This window comes from Thunnus maccoyii, chromosome 1 (genome assembly GCF_910596095.1).
Source record: "Thunnus maccoyii chromosome 1, fThuMac1.1, whole genome shotgun sequence".
Taxonomy (NCBI): domain Eukaryota; kingdom Metazoa; phylum Chordata; class Actinopteri; order Scombriformes; family Scombridae; genus Thunnus; species Thunnus maccoyii.
Window position 1 is genome coordinate 35,239,372 of NC_056533.1, and position 20,353 is coordinate 35,259,724.

Genomic DNA, 20,353 nt, shown 5'->3' on the forward strand with positions numbered 1-20,353 from the left:
TTTATAAGTTGTTGGGAGGTCTATTGACTAAGCTTGTGGCTAGAAAATAAATATTTTCTTAAATATGAAGCATTTTGTAACTTCTATTACAACCATCACTATTGTTATTAACTGTCTCTCTTCGTCTCTCTGCAGCCTATGATTGTGAATTCTACAACAAAGGTACGACTGTCTCTCCACTGACCTAAAAGCTACAAGACAAACTACATCACACACTCAAACACCAACGTCTATACTTACTGAGTTTAGATATATAAATGATGTGCACAGCGCTTACAAGGTATTGATAAAATATCCTGAGCTGAGTGTTGATGTGATGTCAGAGGGATTTGGGCGAAGATTTATTCATCAAAACATCAACGGTATTTTTTTCTGCAAGCATGATTTAATACCACTGTGAGATATAATATTGGTGCAGCAAGAACATCTGTGATTAGTCAATGGGTTGTTATTGTTGATTGATTATTTATTAGTGTGTAATGACCGTGGGAAATGTTGTAGTGAGTAGTTATGGGAGATAGTTAAAAAGTTATGGGAGTGTGTCCAGGAATGGAAACTGGAGACATTTGGACTCAATTACTGAAATTTAAAGGACACTACTCGTGTTTTTACAAGTTTAAGCTACTTCCTTGGATGTTTGTGTTTGTGGCAGCCAATAGTTTTCAACTAAAATGCATTACCTGGTAATTGTGTGGCGTAGCGTGTTGTTTAAGTGCAGATTAACTTAAAAGGTGTGTACTTCACACCACCATGTGATGATGGTGTAATAGATAATAATGCAGATTTTCGTGGAAAATTAAACAAAAGTCTCAATCCAGGCTTCTGAGTTGAAGACTCCTTAATCACATGTCTCTGGGATGCATTGTGTCACTGCAAACTTCGTAGAATAAATGCATCATCAGTAACTCATATCGCATATTTGTGTCTGCCTGCGACCAGTGACACTCCATGTCACTCTCACTTCCCTTTCTTTAACATTGACGCCTTAGATTCGGGGTCATTGTGTGTTTCAGATGTATTTCGAAATTTGCGACTCTCCCTTCACAACCCACAAGACGCACATTTACACAAGACAATTATTGCATAAAAAGGTCATAGATCATAAAATCTGCGATTGAATGACTTATTTCAGTCTAACAACAATGTTCACTGTGATAGATTACACATCTCAAGAGTCAAGAGTCTGCTAACTGATTTTCACATGATACATGACATGAATGGAAACCACTAGCTTCTTATAGTTGCAGGAAAAATACATCCAAAATTCAAAACTGAGCGGTAACGGTTTGCACAATGGTTATTTGTGATGTAAAGTATATGGGATTTGTTGCATATGAGCTAAAACTGCATTACTACTCTGTAACAGTAATCTCTGCTGAACTAACATGGCCTCCTGTCTGCAGTTCTTGGTAAAGGCCCCTTCAGGTTGATCCCCTTCAGGGATCGGACATCGCTGTTGGCAGCCGCCAGGTCCGGCGGCTCCGTGTTTGTGCAGCGGGGAAACATCACCACCGCAGCTGGCTTCCTCTCGCAGTTCATGATGACGCCGGGCCTCAGCAGAGCCCGACCTCATGGTGAGTTTGTTTTATTCGAACTGCAGGGTTCAACTTAATTTACAGAGCAGGAGTCATTTCAATGCAAGAACTTTCCTCTGTGCAGCACTGTCCCTCCTCTCTCTGCAGTCTTCTCCTCCAATTTTGCTTTGGAGAAGATTTTATTTTATGTTTTTCAGCTGCCAGAAGTCACAACTTTTATCTGATAATTAGATAATGTAAAAAAAAGTGCACAAATTGTCCTTAAAAGTTTTATAGTGAATGGCCTTGAAAGTTTGGAACCTAAAATCAGGTTCAGGTAATGAATGAATCTCTCCCTGAGATCATTAACACATCAATTGTGTTACTGGATTTCATCAGTATTTCTTGATTGACAAGATCAGTAAAAAAACAAGTACAAAAACTGTTTTATTTAACCCCAAACATGTCAATTATTGATTCTTTAAATAACTGCAAATCAAGAATATTTCTTATTCAGATGTATCACAAAGGAGTTTAACATCATGCAAAAGACTTCATTCTTCTCAGTCTTGTGGTAGTAATATTACTCTCTATATGAATATTTATCAGAGATCTTTCTTTCCTCTTAAGAATTTATATTCTAGCGAAGGCCCACATGGAAAGAAGCACCAGATGTTACAGCTAATTGAGAATTCATATTTAAAGAGCTGTATGCATGAATTTCCCGAAACAAGACCTCTGCAATCATGGAAATGTCCCTGAATTTAATGTCTAAGTGAGTGTGGGAACCCTGTGGTTAGTTGAGAGGCTTCATAGTTTTATTTTACACTCATTTAGTGTCACTGTGGAAAAACAAAGTGTATGCATTACTAATGCAGGATACAATGGAAGCGGTATCAGTGCATGAAAGAGAACGTCTGTAGTGGAGTTTGGGAAAGTTTGATCATTGTGTAGATACCAGTGATATGTTTTCCTGTAAGCAGAATACAAAAGGCTGCTGAATAAAAAAAGAGTCACACAAGACTCACAAAAGTAGTTTGACTCCTACAACTTGACTGTATCCCTAATGGACTGTGAGAAATCAGTGTCTTAAGGAATCTCTTTAACCACAAGTTATCATATCTTAATGACAAAATAGGCTCTTTCCTTTTAAAATTGCCCAAATGAGCGTTCGAGAAACACTTCATATCAGAGTTTTTTGATCCTCCACCTCTATGGCTGAGGTCTGGTTACGTTTAAGCAATTAAAACTACTTGTCTCCAGTGTCAAAGTCACACACTTTGTACATCCAACCATCCATCCAACATCTTCTTGTGTTGGTATAACTTCTGCTTCTTCCGTAATTGCAACCAAGAGAGGACACGCATCATTCCCATGATTGCAAGTGGTTGCTTGAAGAAAACACAATATATAGGATGTTTTAATGCAGTATTAATAGTTTTTTTGGCTACTTGCAGGCAGTGGAAAAAGCTGAAAACATCAACAACTTATTAAGTTGTGATGGCCTATCTAGCTGCAGGGAGTAACATTGTTTTGGTCTCCACCAACTCCTGCGAAAAATATCAGACCTTCCAGCTAGTGGTGAACTTTGTCTGTCTGCCGTTGTGTCTGTTGGTGTTGTGCAGGTAATGCACAGCGAATTTATCAGCTGCTTTCTGCGGCTCAAAACCAAGTTAATGAAAGAAGTGAGACTGAACCAAAAGAGTAAAGTTTCCAAACAAAGACAAAGAGCTGAAAGACACTAAAACACTCCATAGAGCTGAGGGGAACTGTCACATTACACACAATCATTTGATAAATTGTTAATGTACAAATTTTGATAGATGCAGCTTTATGTGTAAAACATGACCGATGTCTCCAATGTTAAAACGTTCAGTGGTTCTGTGGATCCATATGTGTCTGCAGTAGAGCCTCTTATAGATGTGAACAGTAATCATTAAATTCTTTACTTGATCTGGACCTCAGTAGTGAGATATATAATAAGAAATTATTAGCTTGTGTGTAAAAGTACATTCTGTTCAAGAGGATTTTTAAAAATGTCAGTTAGCATTGATGATTTCCATAATGTAACACAGAGCTGCCTTCCTGTGATTTTGTGAAAAAAACATTTTTGTCTGATCGACTGTGTATCGTGGAGGCCAGTCAATATTGAAAAATCATTGAAAAGTACTTGAATTTGATGTCCAGGTAATTTCCACCAAATATCAGGCGTTGACATCCGGCTCCTCACTGCATCATACAGCAGACTCATTCTGCTCTCTTCCTGTTCGATGGCTTCTCCTCCTCCAGTTAATCACAGAATCAGAGAGTTTCAGAGTTTCTTCCCGCTCCGACTGAAACTCAGCCTGCCGGCGTTCTCCTCTTCCACTATTTCCTCTGCGTTTGACATTATTTTGAATGATTTGTGCGTCCCAGTGAAAACATTGACGTGGGAGATGGACGGCACAGTGGCAGACGGGTGCAGGGATCAGATTGCCAAATGCTAATATAGCAACCTGAGCTACAAGTCGAGGCGAAGGCCGGTCAGCAAGCCAAGACTGGAACAAGCTGGTCGGTTTAGTGTATCTGAGATGTGATATCTGCTGCATTCAGGCTCATTCTCATAACAAATGAAGCTACAGTTTATACTATTAAGTCTAATATAACATTTTTGCTTCATTGTTTTCTGAGAGTTACCAGAAGAGAATACACGGTCATTTAATGCACCATTTCCATTAAAATTAAATCAGTCTGGGAATTCTGTGGGGTTGATGGTTTGATCCCAGCTCCTCCTGTCCATTTGTTTTTGAGCTCAGTCAGTTCTGTTACAATCTGTATGATCAGTAATGGAGTGTGTGTGTTTGGGTGAAAATATATTAAATATCTCAGTAGCCGTCTTCTGAATGCTTCCCTGCTTTCTCTACACAGACACATCACGGGTTTCCTTTGAGGCCGCGGACAGACCCAACTACTTCCTGTATGCAAGCCCCAGCGGCCAGGTGAGGCTGGCCAAGTGGGAGGAGAGCGAGGCATTCTGGGACGGAGCCACCTTCGTGCTCCACAGGGACACCTGGATCTCCGGCTACGACTCGCTGGAGTCCCACGCCAAGCCCGGCTTCTTCATGCACGCCACCCTGCCCCGCCTCCACCTGCTCAAATACCGACACACCGACAGCTTCCGCAAGGCCACTCTGTTCAGACTGACAGGTCAGCAACACTGATATGACCAATGCGCAGTGAACGCATCACACACTGCTGTTACTGGATTCCTGAGGATTCCCTCACACTGAAAGACGCAGTGTGTTGTCATGATAGCAGAGCTGCCAGTCACCCATAAAAATCTGATTCAACAGCGAAACAGATTAAAGTAAAACTGGATTTAAATTCATTTTTAAATTCATCTAAAACATTCAGCCTTTCCAAATGTCTTCTGCAGCCTCAGTAGGAACTGTTTGCTTCCTTTACGCAGAAATATTTGCAGAATTGATCAGCTTAACACCAAGAGAAAAGAAAAACAACACAATAAAATCTCATAATTACAAAATAAAGGCTGTGTGATTAAAGAAGAGAGGAGATGATCTTATCATTTGTACATTTGCTCAGGTATCTTTAAGGAAAATTCATGCAACTTGGATCTTGTTTTCATAGTTTTGTCCTCCACTTATTACACTTTTATAATTCATAGATTTCTCTCTCGCATTAAAGAAGTCATCATTTTAATGAAGTCAGTTTTTATTTATATACTGTAACCCAATATCACAAATCCCAAGTGTACCTCAGGGGACTTTACAATCTGCACTGCAGCATACAACATCGTCTATGCTTAGACCCTTGATTCGAATAAGGTAAAAATTCCTTAAAAAACCCTTGAACAGGGAAAAATATGGAAGAATTCTCAGGAGGAGCAACAGAGGAGGGATCCGTCTTCCAGGACGGACAGATGTGCGATAGATTTTGTGTGTACAGAATAGACCAGATAGAAAAATTACAGTGTGGAAAAACAGTATGACAAAATGATAGATTTTTAATGATAGATAGTTTGATAACATACGTATATGAAGAGTCTGTTCAAGTTATCATAAAGAGAAAATGTTTACAATTGTTTTTTTCTTTGGTGAATTCAACATACATCTGTATCACATTTTATTAATTGGCAAAGCTGGAGTTTTACCTGATGAGAGTTAGAGATATTGTCATTAAAAAGGCATGTTGAAGGTTCCACACTATATTTTTAACTTCACTCAGCCATCAATAAGGATCCAGGAGGTTCAGCTGGTCGTCAGCGCTCCTCTCCAGGGTCAAAGGTCAGCACTTGTCTGCCTGCATACTCAGCTCAGAGAGCAGCCAGGATGATCACTGCTGCTAAAAATAAGAGAGCATTTGTTTTAGTTAATGGAAAAGGCATAGCAGCCAATAGCGGATTGAATTTCTTGCTGACAGCAGTGAATGCTGTACGCGCTCAGAGCAGGAGATCGGAGACGTTAAGCAAACACTAATGGCTTTCTAAATTCATCACATAACTGTTCTATGAAAACATTTATGGACCATTTTTAGCCGGCCCATATTTGTAGTGTTATATACTTGTTTTGTTACCGCATCAAATTTTCCTGCAGATTGAGGGCCATCAAGATGATTTCTCTGCTTACTGTATGAGCTGTTTTATTGAGACTATAAAGTATATTTTAAGTGTTGACACCGCTGCAGCTGACAATACTTTCTTTAAAATTCCAAAGATACCAAATATGTAAAGATGAACAACAACTGTAAAATGTGAATAAATTGATGCATGTAACAGAATATTTTCCATTTGATGTACTAATGCAACCATTAAAACTTAATGAGAGGTTTGGATTCACCTGTTCTGCTTTCATTTTACCTCTGAGATCAAATCAAATTCTAACGTATATTTCAGTATCATGCAGTGTTATGCTTCTTGGTGCACAGCAGTAACACATAGCTACACCTGGTTCTGAGAGAGAGTTTTATACCTAACTCAAGGCCAATTTAGACAAGCATACAATGCTGCGGTCATGTGATGTTGAAGTGAAATTGTTAACTATTTGTGTGATTTTTATCAGGCCCCGGCCCGGACGTCCCGCCAGGTCCTCGGTGTCAGTGGAGGTACGACTCCTGCGTCACCCCCTGCTTCAAGACCTGCAGTGACCCGACAGCTGAAGCCTGCGTCACCATCCCACAGTGAGACCTTTGACCTTCTTAACACAAAGCTACTCTCTACTGGACATAGAAGAATACATCAGACCTTAAATTAAACATCAGATGTCATCCAGCTCTCATCTGGTTGGATCCTTGTGTTTGACTACAGCTGCAGTCTTTTTTTTCTGAAATTTTCATTTCAACTATGTTTTTTATTTAAAGTGAGCAATGCATCCTGGAACCTCTTCACCTTGTAAAAAGGTTGTTTGTTTCATTCCTCGAGTCAGAATTATTAGTTTCAGTAGTCAACACTGTATGGCATTTTCTTTCTGGTACACAGAGATGATGGAGGACTCAAGTGCACGACTCTGGAGACAGTTCAGTTGTGAGATCAAATGTCTTTACTCAGAAACAGGGTTCGGTACACAAGAAGGCAGTCGGTCAGGCAACAATCCAGAAAAAGGGCTATGCAAAGACGAGGTCAAAAACACGTGCAGAGATCTAGAAAACCAGGAACAGTAAACAGTAGAAAAATGCTGGAACGCTTGACACTAGGGATGAAAACAAACTGGCACAAGGAACTGGGAGCACACAGACTAAATACACAAAGGAGGCAGGTATAATTGGACACAGGTGAAACACATTAGGGCGGGGGCAGACGATCACAGGGGTGGGAAACAAACGAGGGTAGGAAGTAGGGATCTGAAAAGAGAAGAGAGGTGAGTAACACAAAATAAAACAGGAAGTCAAGCAACAAAAATGTGGAACGAAGAAAACATAACTTGAGACACTGGACGAGACATGACATACATGTTTTACTATTTTCTCTTCTCTTCTTACCATAAATCTGTTACAATTTCAAAACAAAACAGAAAACACTGAAAACGTGTAGCTGATGTTTAAGATGATTGAGGCTGAAGCTCATTCATAGCTAATGGCTTCTTGACGTGACAGAAACGAAGACATCTGCTGTATTTTTACATGGATATTACATGTTTAGACTAACAGAATGATGCTAATGGTAGATAAGACTAAACATCAAGTTTTACAGGTTTGTTTGGATAAGACAGTTTCCTATGGGGTTCTTCATAGCTGTGTTTGGCTCTCTGTACAGAATTGAGGGCTGCCTTCCTGTCTGCCCTCCACACATGGTCCTGGATGAGGTCACCCGCCGATGTGTTAATGTTGAAGACTGTGAGTATCCCCCTGACTGATTTCAGTGGTGTTCTGCTTCAGTGATTTCACAGATTTGTAATTAAACCAGGATGTTTTGTGGTGGGATTGTTGGAATAGGGAGGTTACACAAGAGATTGTTTGAAAGTAGGTAGGGGTTCAAAAATCTGTCAACATTTAATTCCATGCAGCAGATTCACCATAATGACCAAAAATCACCAGAAAAAAACCCACTGTATACTTTCCAACAGATATCACAACTTAATATCAATCCGAATTATGACACAAAATGTATTCACGCTCTACTGGCTGATCAAGAACAATTGCAATCAGCAAAACAATAAGAGTTAAAAAATGAATGAAGCAAAAAAAACATTAATTTGAGGTTGGAAGACTCTTGCATGGAAATCCTTGCAGGCAAAAGTTGCAGACAAAACAATGCAAAACCAGCCAAACAGATAAAACAATACAGAGAACAAAATTAAAACCTGCAAATTAGCAAAAAAACAAACAAACAAACAAAAAAACAAACAGAAACAACAATGAATACAATAAAATTTTAGTCACCTTGATTTAGGCCAAAATCACACAGTTTACATTACTACTAACTAGCTGACTTACTTCTGCTAACTTCTGCATGTGTTCACAAATTTCAATCAATCAATGTCATCAGGCAAAGTCCAAGAACGTCCGAAACATGAACGGGCGCGTAGAATCTAGGAGACACTGAGCTGCATTTTAAGAGATTTCCAGTTACCTGTCTTAAACTTAAAGTTAAACATAAAGTCTTAAACTTTGAACAATCTACTTTTGTTTATAGAGTTTAAACTGTTTTTGATGTTATTACTTATACAGAGTACAACAAAGCTGCAACATACAGACAACTACTCAGTTAACAAAATCTCAGGCGATCATTGTGTGAAGTCATTTAACTATATTTTAGCAGTAATAGTAGGATTTCAGGAAACATTGTTTATTATCATATTATTTATGATATTTTTCCTACTATAATTGTAGCATAAAAAATTGATACTGGCACATCTCTACTGCTAACCCAAAGCATTCATAATCTAAGTCTGTCGAGCTCAGCCCTTCTCTAACACGCTTTTTTTTGTTTGGGTTCAGGCATTAAGGTCCCAGTTGCTGTAAAGCCTGTAACACCATCCATTCCTCAGCTGACATCTGCAGCTGTCACCACTGCGACCATCACAAGCTCTGCTGCCTCCACCACACCTCCCAGCACCACCACCATCACCACCACCGCATCCTCCACCCCTCCACACACAGCTCCTACCACTAAAATCACCACCACTGTTCCTGCCGTGAGCACACAAACAACTTCGTCTAAGGCACCACCCGCCCCTGACAAGGCAACCCAAACAGCCACCACTTCTTCTTCTGCAGCTCCTGAACTCTCCAGAACAGCAGCAACCCCACCTCCTCCAACAGCACCCCCTGCTGTCAGGCCAGAGGTGGTGGAGCTGCTGTCTACGGTCAAAGTGACTGAAACCCATCCCACAGCTGTAACAGGTACAACAGATTGGACGACCAGTGCTTTAAGCTCCACTATCAGCCCCTTCAGCCCCAGCACGTCCAAGACGAGCAGTGCTCCCTTTGCCATCACTGCGCTGTTCTGGCTCATCTCCTCCACCAGGCCAACTGACTCCTTAAAGCCACACTTCACCACCACAGCCACGACCCTGCAGCCATCTACCACCAAAGTACCAACCACAAGCTCCATCGAGGGGCCAACCACCATCACTACCCCTCCCCCTGTGGTCGTGCACCCAACTGATGAGATCACAAAGGCTACAACACCTTCAGCTGTGGTTATTCCAATTGTAACCGCTTCTAGTCCAGGCCCAGTTGAGGTCTCAGAGACTTCTACAGTTACAGACAGAACTACTGTTCCCAGAGCAACCACTACCACGGTGTACACAGACACCAGCACAAAGCCTGTAACAATGGAGAAAGTTCCTCCAACAACGACTACACCCATCCCTCCTGGTTTACCAAGCACATCCTCCACAACCACTTCCCCTCTCCCGACCTCACCTCCTGTCGAAACAGGAACTGTAACTCTGCCTACAGTCTCTTCAGCAAAGACTACAGAATCAGTCACACCAGTTGCACCTTTCACTACCAGTAAAACAACACAGCACATGAGTCCGGAGACAACAATACCACCTGTAGCTGTGGTTACCACAGAGAGGATTGTGCACACCACCCCTACTGAACTGACAACCTCCACAACAACTGCTCCTGAGTTACCAACATCAACCCCAATCCATGTTGCACTGACTACAACTGCACCGCCTGCTACCTCAGCTACTACAGACTGGCAAACAACAACAACAACAAAAGTGACTATACCTGAATCCACTGCGTCTAAAATACCTACGGCTACCACAACAACGGCTGCACCTCCACCTCTGAAGATTACAGACACCACAATGCCTCCTACTGTGTCCATCTCCACAACCTATACTGAGAGGACATCTTGGTCTGCCGCCATCCCAACAACAGCAAGAACCACTCCGACCACAACCTCAAGACCTCCAGAGGTTCCAGAAACTTCCACAGGTTCTCCTGCCACAACAAAACCAACTGTACCACCAGTGTCCCTTACAGAAACTACTACTGTACCACTATCGACAACAGCAGAAAGCTCCACCCGTCCTGTGTCTACCACACGGACCTCCCAGCCGTGGCGACCACCCCATTGGGAGACCTCCTCCACCCCGGTCTACAGCCCCACAGCTAAGACTACACCAGAGCTCACCTCTGAAACTGTCATCCATGTGGTCAGTTCCACTAAAACTACTGAAGTGCCTCGCCTTCCAGCAACAACAAAGCCGGTCATCACCTCTGCCACATCAGCTGCTGCCACAACCACCACTGCCACAACTACAGCGTCTCATGAAATCTCTACTGCAGAATTTACAGTCACCACAACCAGGAAAGTAGTTACACCCCAGCCTCCACCTGTGCCTGGTGCTCCTGAGACACCGCTCACCACAATCCCTACAAGCGCTCCACCCAGCGTTGTCACCACCACGCTCAGACCTATCACCGTACAACCAATCACGGAGACAACAAGCCCAGTGACAGGCAGAGTGGAGATGTCAACAACAACAGCTACAACTACACCGCCTCCATCTTGGTCTCCGCTACTCACAACTACTTCTGCTGCAACTCCAAGACAAACAACTTTTGCAGAGAAAGTCACCACCCGGTTGGTGTCAACCGCAAGAGCTACACCTGCTCCAACAACTACCACCATCACACGGACAACCACCCTCAGGACGACACCCAGAGTTCCTGTCACAACAAGATTTACTCCCAGAATCACGTCGACTGAGAGGTCAACCATCCGGCCAGTCACGGCAAGGGTTACCATTGCAACAAGACCCCCAACAGTGGCTGTTAGATCAACCACTCTCGGCTCACCGACTGTCACGCCAAGCCCCGGCACAACAACAGTGTCAGAAGTGCCATCTACAACTGTTGCAACATCTGCTGAGCCGGTCACTACAGTGAGCACGACTGAGCGTGCCAACACAACCATTGGAGCTCCCGGCACAACTACCACAACTGCCCCAGGTCGAGTGCCTGTTCCCACGCTAACGACAATCACAGTATCTACAGCTGTGCCAACAACGGCCACCAGAGAGTCAACCACATCTGAGAAAGCTGTGACAACCAAAGAGACTGAGGCATCACCATCCACATCCCAACCAGTGACTCCTCCACCTGATGTGCTGATCTCCTCCCAGCAGCCTGGTATCCTTACTCCCACTACAACTTCACTCCCAGCAGCCACATCAGTCCAAACTACCACTCCAGACACAAGGGGTTATACCAGTCCAGCGGCAACGACTCCTCCTTCACCAGCGTCTCCTTACACACCACTGGAAACGACCAGACACACAACAGAGGGCACAATGTCCATGGCTGTATCACCTACAAGGATATGCACAGTGGGTTCTGTTACTTTACATCTTCCTTTTAATCTCATAATTCATAATCAGTTACAGGACAGCTCTATAATTTAATAATATGTCCAAGTTCTATATGTTTCCCACCCATTTAATGTTAATTCTGACTACATGTACATTTATTTGTGGACCAAAAAAAGCCGCAAGGACAAAGAGATGTTTTGAAAGCTAAAATTTAAAATAAGAAAATATATACAGCAGCAGCCACTGTACAATGTCTCTTTCTTGTGTTTTTCCAGCTTTAGTGTAGCAGACATATTTATATATACTATTTCCTGCTTACGATTACCTCTGTGCTTTATTTTTCATTTGTGTGACTTCCAGTTTTTTTTTATTTCTTTCCCTCCAGCCTCCATATGCAGAGATCGTTGATGATTGCACCAAGTACATCTGCGTCAACAACCAGCTCGTCCTGTTCAACAAATCCCAAAGCTGCCCCTTCACCCCCGACCCGCCTAACTGCGGCCTGCTTGGCTTTGCCATACTGGTCAATGGAGACAAGTGCTGCCCTCAGTGGGACTGTCCATGTGAGGAAAACACACAAAAGATTTCACTACATTCTATGTATGAATTTCCAATCGTGTGCCAATTAAGATCAGAGAAAACCCAGTTCCAGTGTCAGACTCTGTTCATAAGCCTGCTTTAAATTTGACTGGACTGAACAAGCTCTTGTTTTTAAATTTGTGCAGACCGATGTTGTTTCCCAGAGAGGTATGGTTGTGTCAGCTTTTCATCGTCATCTCTCCTGTATGTTGCAGGTCGCTGCTCGGTGTTTCCAGACCTGAATGTGATCACGTTTGATGGGAACAGCATTGCCATCTACAAGGCTGCCTCTTACATAGTGACCCAGCTGCCCAATGAGACTGTCAGTGTCCTTGTTCAGGAGTGTCCTGCTGACTCTGAGTCACCAGTGAGTCAATATTACACTCACAGGGGTTCCTTTAGTGAGATGTGAATGTAAGTCACTGATTTTATTTGTGACTTCAACTGACTTTCTTTTCCTTTCCGAAGCTCCTCTGGAATTTCACCAACCTGTGTCTGGTGGCGCTCAACATCACCCACAAATCTGACCACATCATCATCAACAGGCTGCAGAGGAGGGTAAGGTAGATTTTTACTTCTGTCACATGAGCACATTAAAGCTTTACTACTGATAAATACATCTGATAATGTTGACTTTTCTCTCTCTCTTTTTTTTGTTCAGCTCTACGTCAACTCACGCTATGCCAAGCCTCGATTCAAAAAGTTTGGCTTTGAGATCTACGACACAGGCAACATGTACCTGATCCGCAGCCCGGCAGGTCTCAAGCTGCAGTGGTACCACAGCACCGGAATGATGGTGATCGACACCGAGAACTCCAGCAACAAACTTCCCACCATGGGCCTCTGTGGTACGAATAGTCTTGTAGTCCTGCACTGGTATTAGTTGTTTTTTGCATTGTGCATAACTCTTAAGTGCAAAATCATTGTTTTCCCATGGTTTGATCATTTGTGTTAATTTTTTTATTTGAAAGTGGAGCTAAACATGGAGCCTACAGTCACTTCAGCATGTCATTTTGTTTATGAAGCCAAATTTCTCTACATTTTCTTTGTTTGTTTAGATTAATTGAGATAAGAGCTCTAAATGAAAAGAAGGTGGGAAAGATAAGTGCGTAGTTGCCTCTGGGTTTTGATTTCCTTAAGATTGAATTGAATCTTGTGGAATAGATAACTTTAAATAAAGACTGATTGGTAAATTTAGACCTCTGATTTACAGACAAACAACAATTTGTATAGATGTTTACAAAAATATCAGTGAGAACTGCGATATAGACATCGGGTTCCACCAATATCCTGCTGATAAGTGTGCAGCAGATGGCAATATGGTGACCATTACCATTACTGGTCAAAGCCTTTTCATTCAGGAAAAATGTGTTTTAATGAGAAGATTAAAAATACATAAAATTAGAAGAGAAATATTTCACTTGACTGAGATCATTTCTATCTGTGTCTTTGCGAACCCCCTCACACCCATCCAAGGTTTCTGTGATGGAGACCCAACCAATGACCTCACTTTGGCCAACGGCACCACGGTGGGTGGGAGCGAGGATCCGGCTGTGTTCATTGACAGCTGGCAGGTTCCCAACACCACCAGCTACATCAGCCACAGCCGCCGCCGCGAGCTCAACTGCTCCACCAGCGACTGCTCTAGCTGCCTGGTCATGCTGCAGGACCACGCCTTCTCCTCCTGCCACGCCTTCGTATGTTTAGCCATCTGTGAACTTGTTTCCAGGTTCCTTTGCATACAAAGGGACCAGTATCTTAGTAGTTTCCAAACTAGCCAGAGACTGTGTGTGAACCCAGACAGGATGTTGTTCAGGTATTAAAGGTAATACAGATTGTATTTCCTGGCAGGATGAAAAGATTTACTATAAAGACCTAAATGTATTTTCAACCAATTATCAAAACCCCACTGATGTATTTACTTTATCAGCATTGTTGCTCTCTGACTTCTGAGTAAAAGATGAATCAGTCAATAGATGTGCATAATTTTAAATCTCCAGCATGACATATATCAGAATAATTAGATTACTTAAGAAGAGCAGAGCTGTGGTGGTGAACTGCACTTCACTAGTGTTTCCTAATATATAATGATAAGATTACTATTAATGAGTAGCTTTGAATACAATTTATCTGATTGTTTTTTGTTTCCAGGTCCCACCGAGCACATTCTGTGAGGTTTGGGTACGAGACTCGGAGTATGTCAACAACCATTGTGTGGCGCTGGCTGCTTACGTTGCTTCTTGCCACAAATTCAACATCTGCATCAAGTGGAGGAGTCCAGATTACTGTCGTAAGATTTCCGGCTGCTGTTAAAACATTCAAGTAGTTGCAGTTTCTCTTTGAGTAGGAGAGAAACAGTTCTGTTTACACAGCCTAAAATAGAGATTGTTCAAAATGTTTAAAAACAAAGCTTTTAGCCGAGTTGTAGTTGACATCTGTGAGAACAGCAAAAGTGAGTGGTTAACATGTAATGTGATTTGATTGTACTGTAATTGGAGCCAAATGTACTGTATTTACATACCTATTGAGGCTGCCAGCACTTGAATAAAGTGCAGGATCACTGAATCTTAAAAATACAAAATCAATCCATCAAGCTGGAACCAGACAAAAACGTATGCAGCGTTAAAGCCACTGTCCTCTTCTCGGGACTGTGTGGGCATGTACAGACCATTTTTTCAATCAGCACAATCCAGAACATCTGCTTCCACCATTACTTTTTAAAGTAAAAATCTAGTAGGTAGTAAGTAAGTAATGTGTTTGAGGCACTGACAGCTTTATCTCTCTTCTTGCAGCCTTCATGTGTCCCGACACTCTGCGATATCAGGCTTGTCTACCTGCCTGCACATCTCAGTCCTGCCCCAACCACGACTTCGACTCGGACCCGGACCAGTGCTCGGGCCTGACCGAGGGTTGCGTGTGCCCTGAAGGAACGCTCCTCCACCGGCCATACTCTGCCCTCTGCATCCCCCCCGACAAGTGTGGTAAGAACACATTTTACCTGTATATACAGAGCAGGAGGCATCATAGAGGGGCATGAGGTCGTTTGGGCAATTTACATACCTCAATCGCCATGACTGTAAAGTTTTTGATTAATGCTTTAAATTTGATAGAACTTGAAGAATAGATTCTTAAAGAAACCAGCGTTGCAGAACGACGGCCTTATTTTTAAATTAGACAGTACCTGTTGTTGTTACACAGCATTTAGTCCCTCAATACTGTCAGCTCATAACTAATGAACTAGATAATCATGGTTGTATGTGTGCATGTGTTTGTGTGTGCAGCCTGCACCGACAGCTCTGGCGTTCCTCGTGCACACGGCGAGGTGTGGAAGGCCTCGAAAGACGCCTGCTGCATGTACCGCTGCGACAACGACACCATCGTCCCCGTGGAATACAACTGTTCCAGCGTTGCAGCACCTGTGTGCCGTCGAACGGGGGAGGTGATCATTAGCCTGGCCGACGACACCAGCTGCTGCCCGCACAAAGTCTGCGGTGAGTAACTGATTCAGCTTTGCGGTCACATCAGCAAACCTGATTGATTATCAAAACTGAGGCTGAAGCAGATGTGAAAAAAAAAAAAGATAATGAGATGATTTGTGACTCTGCAGTGTGTAATCAGACCCTGTGTGACCTCCTCCCTCCTGAGTGTAAATACGGGGAGAAGCTGGTGTCATACTACAGACAAGACTCCTGCTGTCCAGACTACGCGTGTGGTGAGTTTCTGTCTGATCAACACACTCGCTGATGTGTAAACTCTCTGAAAAATAGACTCTGATGACTTTACCCAGTGTTAAAACCTCCCTGTATTAAAAAAAAACACAAGGGTCTACATTGGTGGAGGCATGTTGTTTCAGATACCTGTACAAAGATGAAATACAATCCACTAAGTCCATTTTTAAAATCAGTATTAGTAACTTTCCTAATCACAAAACACTACAGTCTACGAGGTGAACATCAGTTACTTTAAGTCAAGTGTAGAAAGCATGTTCCTTAAAAGCTCCCCTGTAACATGTGGACTGTTACACTGATGCAAGTAAAAACACGTTTTTGTAATATTAAGAGGAATCATCTTGAATCATCACGGGTTAGAAATGCACAGATGTTAAAATGTTAAAATTATACATTCAAAACTGGATGGTCATAGAAAATTTCCCGAAAATAAATGAAAACATAATTAACACCATCAGCTTTCTTAGACGGATAGAGTTAACTCCAAATTCAAGTATGTGTACAGCTGTGGACTTACAGGAAACTGGACAACCCAAAAAGTCACGTAATTGAAAAGAGATGTTTCACACGATACACAAAACAAGCATCCAGTTTGCTTTTCTTGTGCAAACGCAGTGGTGCATAGAGTCCATATCTGGCAGACATTGACAAAATTTACGTCATGCGTACCTTGGCTGATCCTTGATTTGTCCTTTTAGATGAGAATATAAATAGCACTCTCATATCTGTCTCTTGAATGTGAAGCTATAGGTAGCAGACGGTTAGTTTAGCTTAGCTTAGCACGAAGACTGGAAACAGGGGGAAAACAGCTGGCCTGCCTCCGTCCAGCAGCCAAAGAATCTGCCTACCAGCACCTCTAAAGCTCACTAATTAACACATATATCTTGTTGCTTTAATCCCTAAAACGAACAAAGTGTAAAAAGAACAAGTTGTGGTTTTATGGCAGGTTATGCTGTGCTACTTCTTGGCCGGGAGCAGTGACTAAAGGGAATCTCCCGCGGCTGTCTGGCAACAAGAGACCAGGAACTCACTGCATCTGGCCAAAAACCACTCAGGCACCACTATTCCCTGTAAAACCACAACTTTTTGTGGTTTGGACACATCATTTATATTTCACGGATAGACATGGATGTGGTTTCGATATTCTCATCAAGAAAGCAAATAAGTTTATTTTGTTGAACTCTTCCTTTAATGTTTCTGTTTCTGTTGTGTGTGTGTGTGTGTTTTAGAGTGTGATCCTGAGCTCTGTGAGTCAGAAGTTCCCGCCTGCAGAGACGACCACACTCTGATTGCCACAAGAGCCGACGGCAGCTGCTGCCTGGCCCACATCTGCAGTCAGTTTAAAAAAACCAAAACTATCTTCTGTAACCATTTAACTGTCAATGAATCATCAGCAGGTTAACTTAAATATCGTCAGTGTGATGAATGAAGTGTGTGTTTCCTGCAGTGTGTTCTTCGTGTCCGGAGACGCCTCCTCTCTGCCAGGACGGGGAGGTGCTGACGGTGGACAGTAACACGACGGACCGCTGCTGCCCCAACTACCAGTGTGGTCAGTGCACACACACATGCACCCCACAAGTTTGTGCATCTATCCTTGTTAGGACCTTGCATTGACTCCGTTCATTTTGTACTGCCTAACCCTAACCCTAACCATAACTCCTAACCCCTAACCATAACCCTAACCATAACCCCTAACCCTAACCATAACCCTAACCATAACCCTAACCATAACCATAACCAATTCATGACTAACCGCTAACCCTAACCCCTAACCCTAACCATAACCATAACCAATTCATGACTAACCCCTAACCCTAACCATACCCCCAACCCCTAACCATAACCCTAACCATAACCTTAACCATAACCCCTAACCCTAACCATAACCCTAACCCTAACCATAACCCTAACCATAACCAATTCATGACTAACCGCTAACCCTAACCATAACCATAACCATAACCCTAACCATAACCCTAACCATAACCCTAACCATAACCCCTAACCCTAACCATAACCCTAACCATAACCATAACCATAACCATAACCAATTCATGACTAACCGCTAACCCTAACCCCTAACCATAACCATAACCATACCAATTCATGACTAACCGCTAACCCTAACCATAACCATAACCATAACCCTAACCATAACCCTAACCATAACCCCTAACCCTAACCATAACCCTAACCATAACCATAACCATAACCATAACCAATTCATGACTAACCACTAACCCTAACCCCTAACCATAACCATAACCATAACCAATTCATGACTAACCCCTAACCCTAACCCCTAACCCTAACCATAACCATAACCATAACCAATTCATGACTAACCGCTAACCCTAACCCCTAACCCTAACCATAACCATAACCATAACCATAACCATAACCAATTCATGACTAACCCCTAACCATAACCAGGACCTTAGAAATGACATTTTTCTGCATTAGGACCGAGCTTTGGTCTCCATGAGGACCATTGGTCCCAATAAGGACAGAAAAACACGTACACACACACACACACACTTTTTTATATTTTAGCTAATTTTATCAGCGGTTATTACAAACTTGTACCCTCTTAACTAATCAACCTCACAATGTTTTTAGTTTTTCCCCCATGTCTTTTCACTTTTTTAAAAACATTTTTTCAGTTTTATATTTTTACATTTACAGTTGTCCATGTATTAGTCTTGTCCCTGCAAATGTTCTTTTATGTGATATGTCTCTGGGATAGACTACAGAGGGATTATGAGATGGTAAATATGTCATTCATCTTTTCTCTTTCTTCACTTCTTTTTTGTATTTTTCCTTGTCTACTATACTTATGACTTATGATACCTGAAGGGTGGGCTGGACTTAAAAATCTGATTTCTTAATTCTTTTTTTTGTCTGATGAGGGGAGAAATTTGAAGAATATTTGAGGAACTGTTCTTAACATACTCTTTTTCAATAAAAATATAAAGACACAAACAGCATACAGTCATACAGATGAAAACACAGCTTAAAACAGCTACGAATACATAAATGACTGGCATGTTTTTACTTTATGTGTGTGTGCGTGTGTGTGTTTTTGTGTGTGCGTAGTGTGTGAGCCCTACAGATGTGCTCAGCTCAGTTGTCCTGTCGGGATGTCGGTGATGTCCGTGTCCAATCTGGGTCGCTGCTGTCCCAACCAAACATGCGGTACGACTCGTAAAACCACTGAAAACAGCAAACATGTAATAATATGATATGAAATGATGCGTTTGTGTCACGTTGGACGAACCAGAACCGCCTGATTTCACCTCACTTTACTTTAATGGCCGTGTGACCACGTTTTCAGTACAGCATAAAAAAGAACACTTTGTACACAGTGTCAACAGCAGAAATAACATATTACACAATAAATAATTATCACAGTATTTCTGGATAATGGAGATTTGCATGTAACACAATACAAAATGCAAGAATTATCAGATTGTCTCCATTTGCTTGGTCTTGAAAAGTTTGTTAAAATGATTCAAACTCATATTTTTGTTTTTAAATTAATGAGATCAGATCCATTTCAATATAAAAAGGAATTTAAATAGCTAAAATCTGATTTTTTTTTGTTTCTACTGATATAGAAAAATGTGTTGGTTGAAATATGGAGATGATGATGATTCATGTTTTCTGTTTTCAGAGTGTTCCTGTGACAAAATCGCCTCCCCTAAATGTGATTTGGTACGTCCTGACTTTTAAGATTCAGTTTGTTTGGACATCTACAGTAATTATGTTTTTTTATATGATATATGATATGATATACGGAGGAACTCTCTGGGTGTGTGTGTTATTATGTATATCCTGTCAGAGAGAACTGTTTCTGGTGGTTTTCACCTTCGCACACTAATCAGAGGACATCATGTTTCAGCTGAGAAGGCCTTTCTAAAACTAAATACACAAAAAATGCATAAAAAACTGACAATAAAGCTTTAATCTTAGTTCCAGACATAACTGACATCCTTAAGATAATACCCAACAACGCAATTTAAAAGTGACTCTATGTACTCTACTGTGTTTTGAATGCAACTACATGAAATCTCTATGAATTTTCTCTTTAACACTGCCTCTCTGTGTGTTTTAATCACATTCTCTGTGTATGTGTGTCCCTCGTTCTCTGCATGTTTTCATGTAGTTGCTGTATACATGTGTCTGTGGTTCTCATGTGTATCTTTATTGTTTCATATGTCTTTTTTTCTCCATTTCTGTGACCCTGGCTCTGTTCTCTCTTTGT

The 20,353-nt window shown here is 41.8% G+C and overlaps 1 protein-coding gene across 1 annotated transcript in view; it reads left to right on the forward strand.

The window, feature by feature from the left end:
• The window catches only part of otog (otogelin), a 75,745-nt gene that overhangs the window by 45,450 nt on the left and 9,942 nt on the right, over positions 1 to 20,353 (forward strand). Inside the window, exons 31-49 of the mRNA XM_042409643.1 lie at positions 136 to 162; positions 1,404 to 1,574; positions 4,422 to 4,700; positions 6,572 to 6,689; positions 7,762 to 7,841; positions 8,946 to 11,800; positions 12,168 to 12,345; positions 12,577 to 12,728; positions 12,830 to 12,919; positions 13,023 to 13,209; positions 13,838 to 14,058; positions 14,513 to 14,651; positions 15,154 to 15,342; positions 15,643 to 15,852; positions 15,969 to 16,073; positions 17,319 to 17,423; positions 17,537 to 17,638; positions 19,186 to 19,284; positions 19,763 to 19,803. Of these exons, the coding sequence (XP_042265577.1) occupies positions 136 to 162; positions 1,404 to 1,574; positions 4,422 to 4,700; positions 6,572 to 6,689; positions 7,762 to 7,841; positions 8,946 to 11,800; positions 12,168 to 12,345; positions 12,577 to 12,728; positions 12,830 to 12,919; positions 13,023 to 13,209; positions 13,838 to 14,058; positions 14,513 to 14,651; positions 15,154 to 15,342; positions 15,643 to 15,852; positions 15,969 to 16,073; positions 17,319 to 17,423; positions 17,537 to 17,638; positions 19,186 to 19,284; positions 19,763 to 19,803 (5,348 nt within the window). The remainder of the gene's footprint in view (positions 1 to 135; positions 163 to 1,403; positions 1,575 to 4,421; positions 4,701 to 6,571; positions 6,690 to 7,761; positions 7,842 to 8,945; positions 11,801 to 12,167; positions 12,346 to 12,576; positions 12,729 to 12,829; positions 12,920 to 13,022; positions 13,210 to 13,837; positions 14,059 to 14,512; positions 14,652 to 15,153; positions 15,343 to 15,642; positions 15,853 to 15,968; positions 16,074 to 17,318; positions 17,424 to 17,536; positions 17,639 to 19,185; positions 19,285 to 19,762; positions 19,804 to 20,353) is intronic.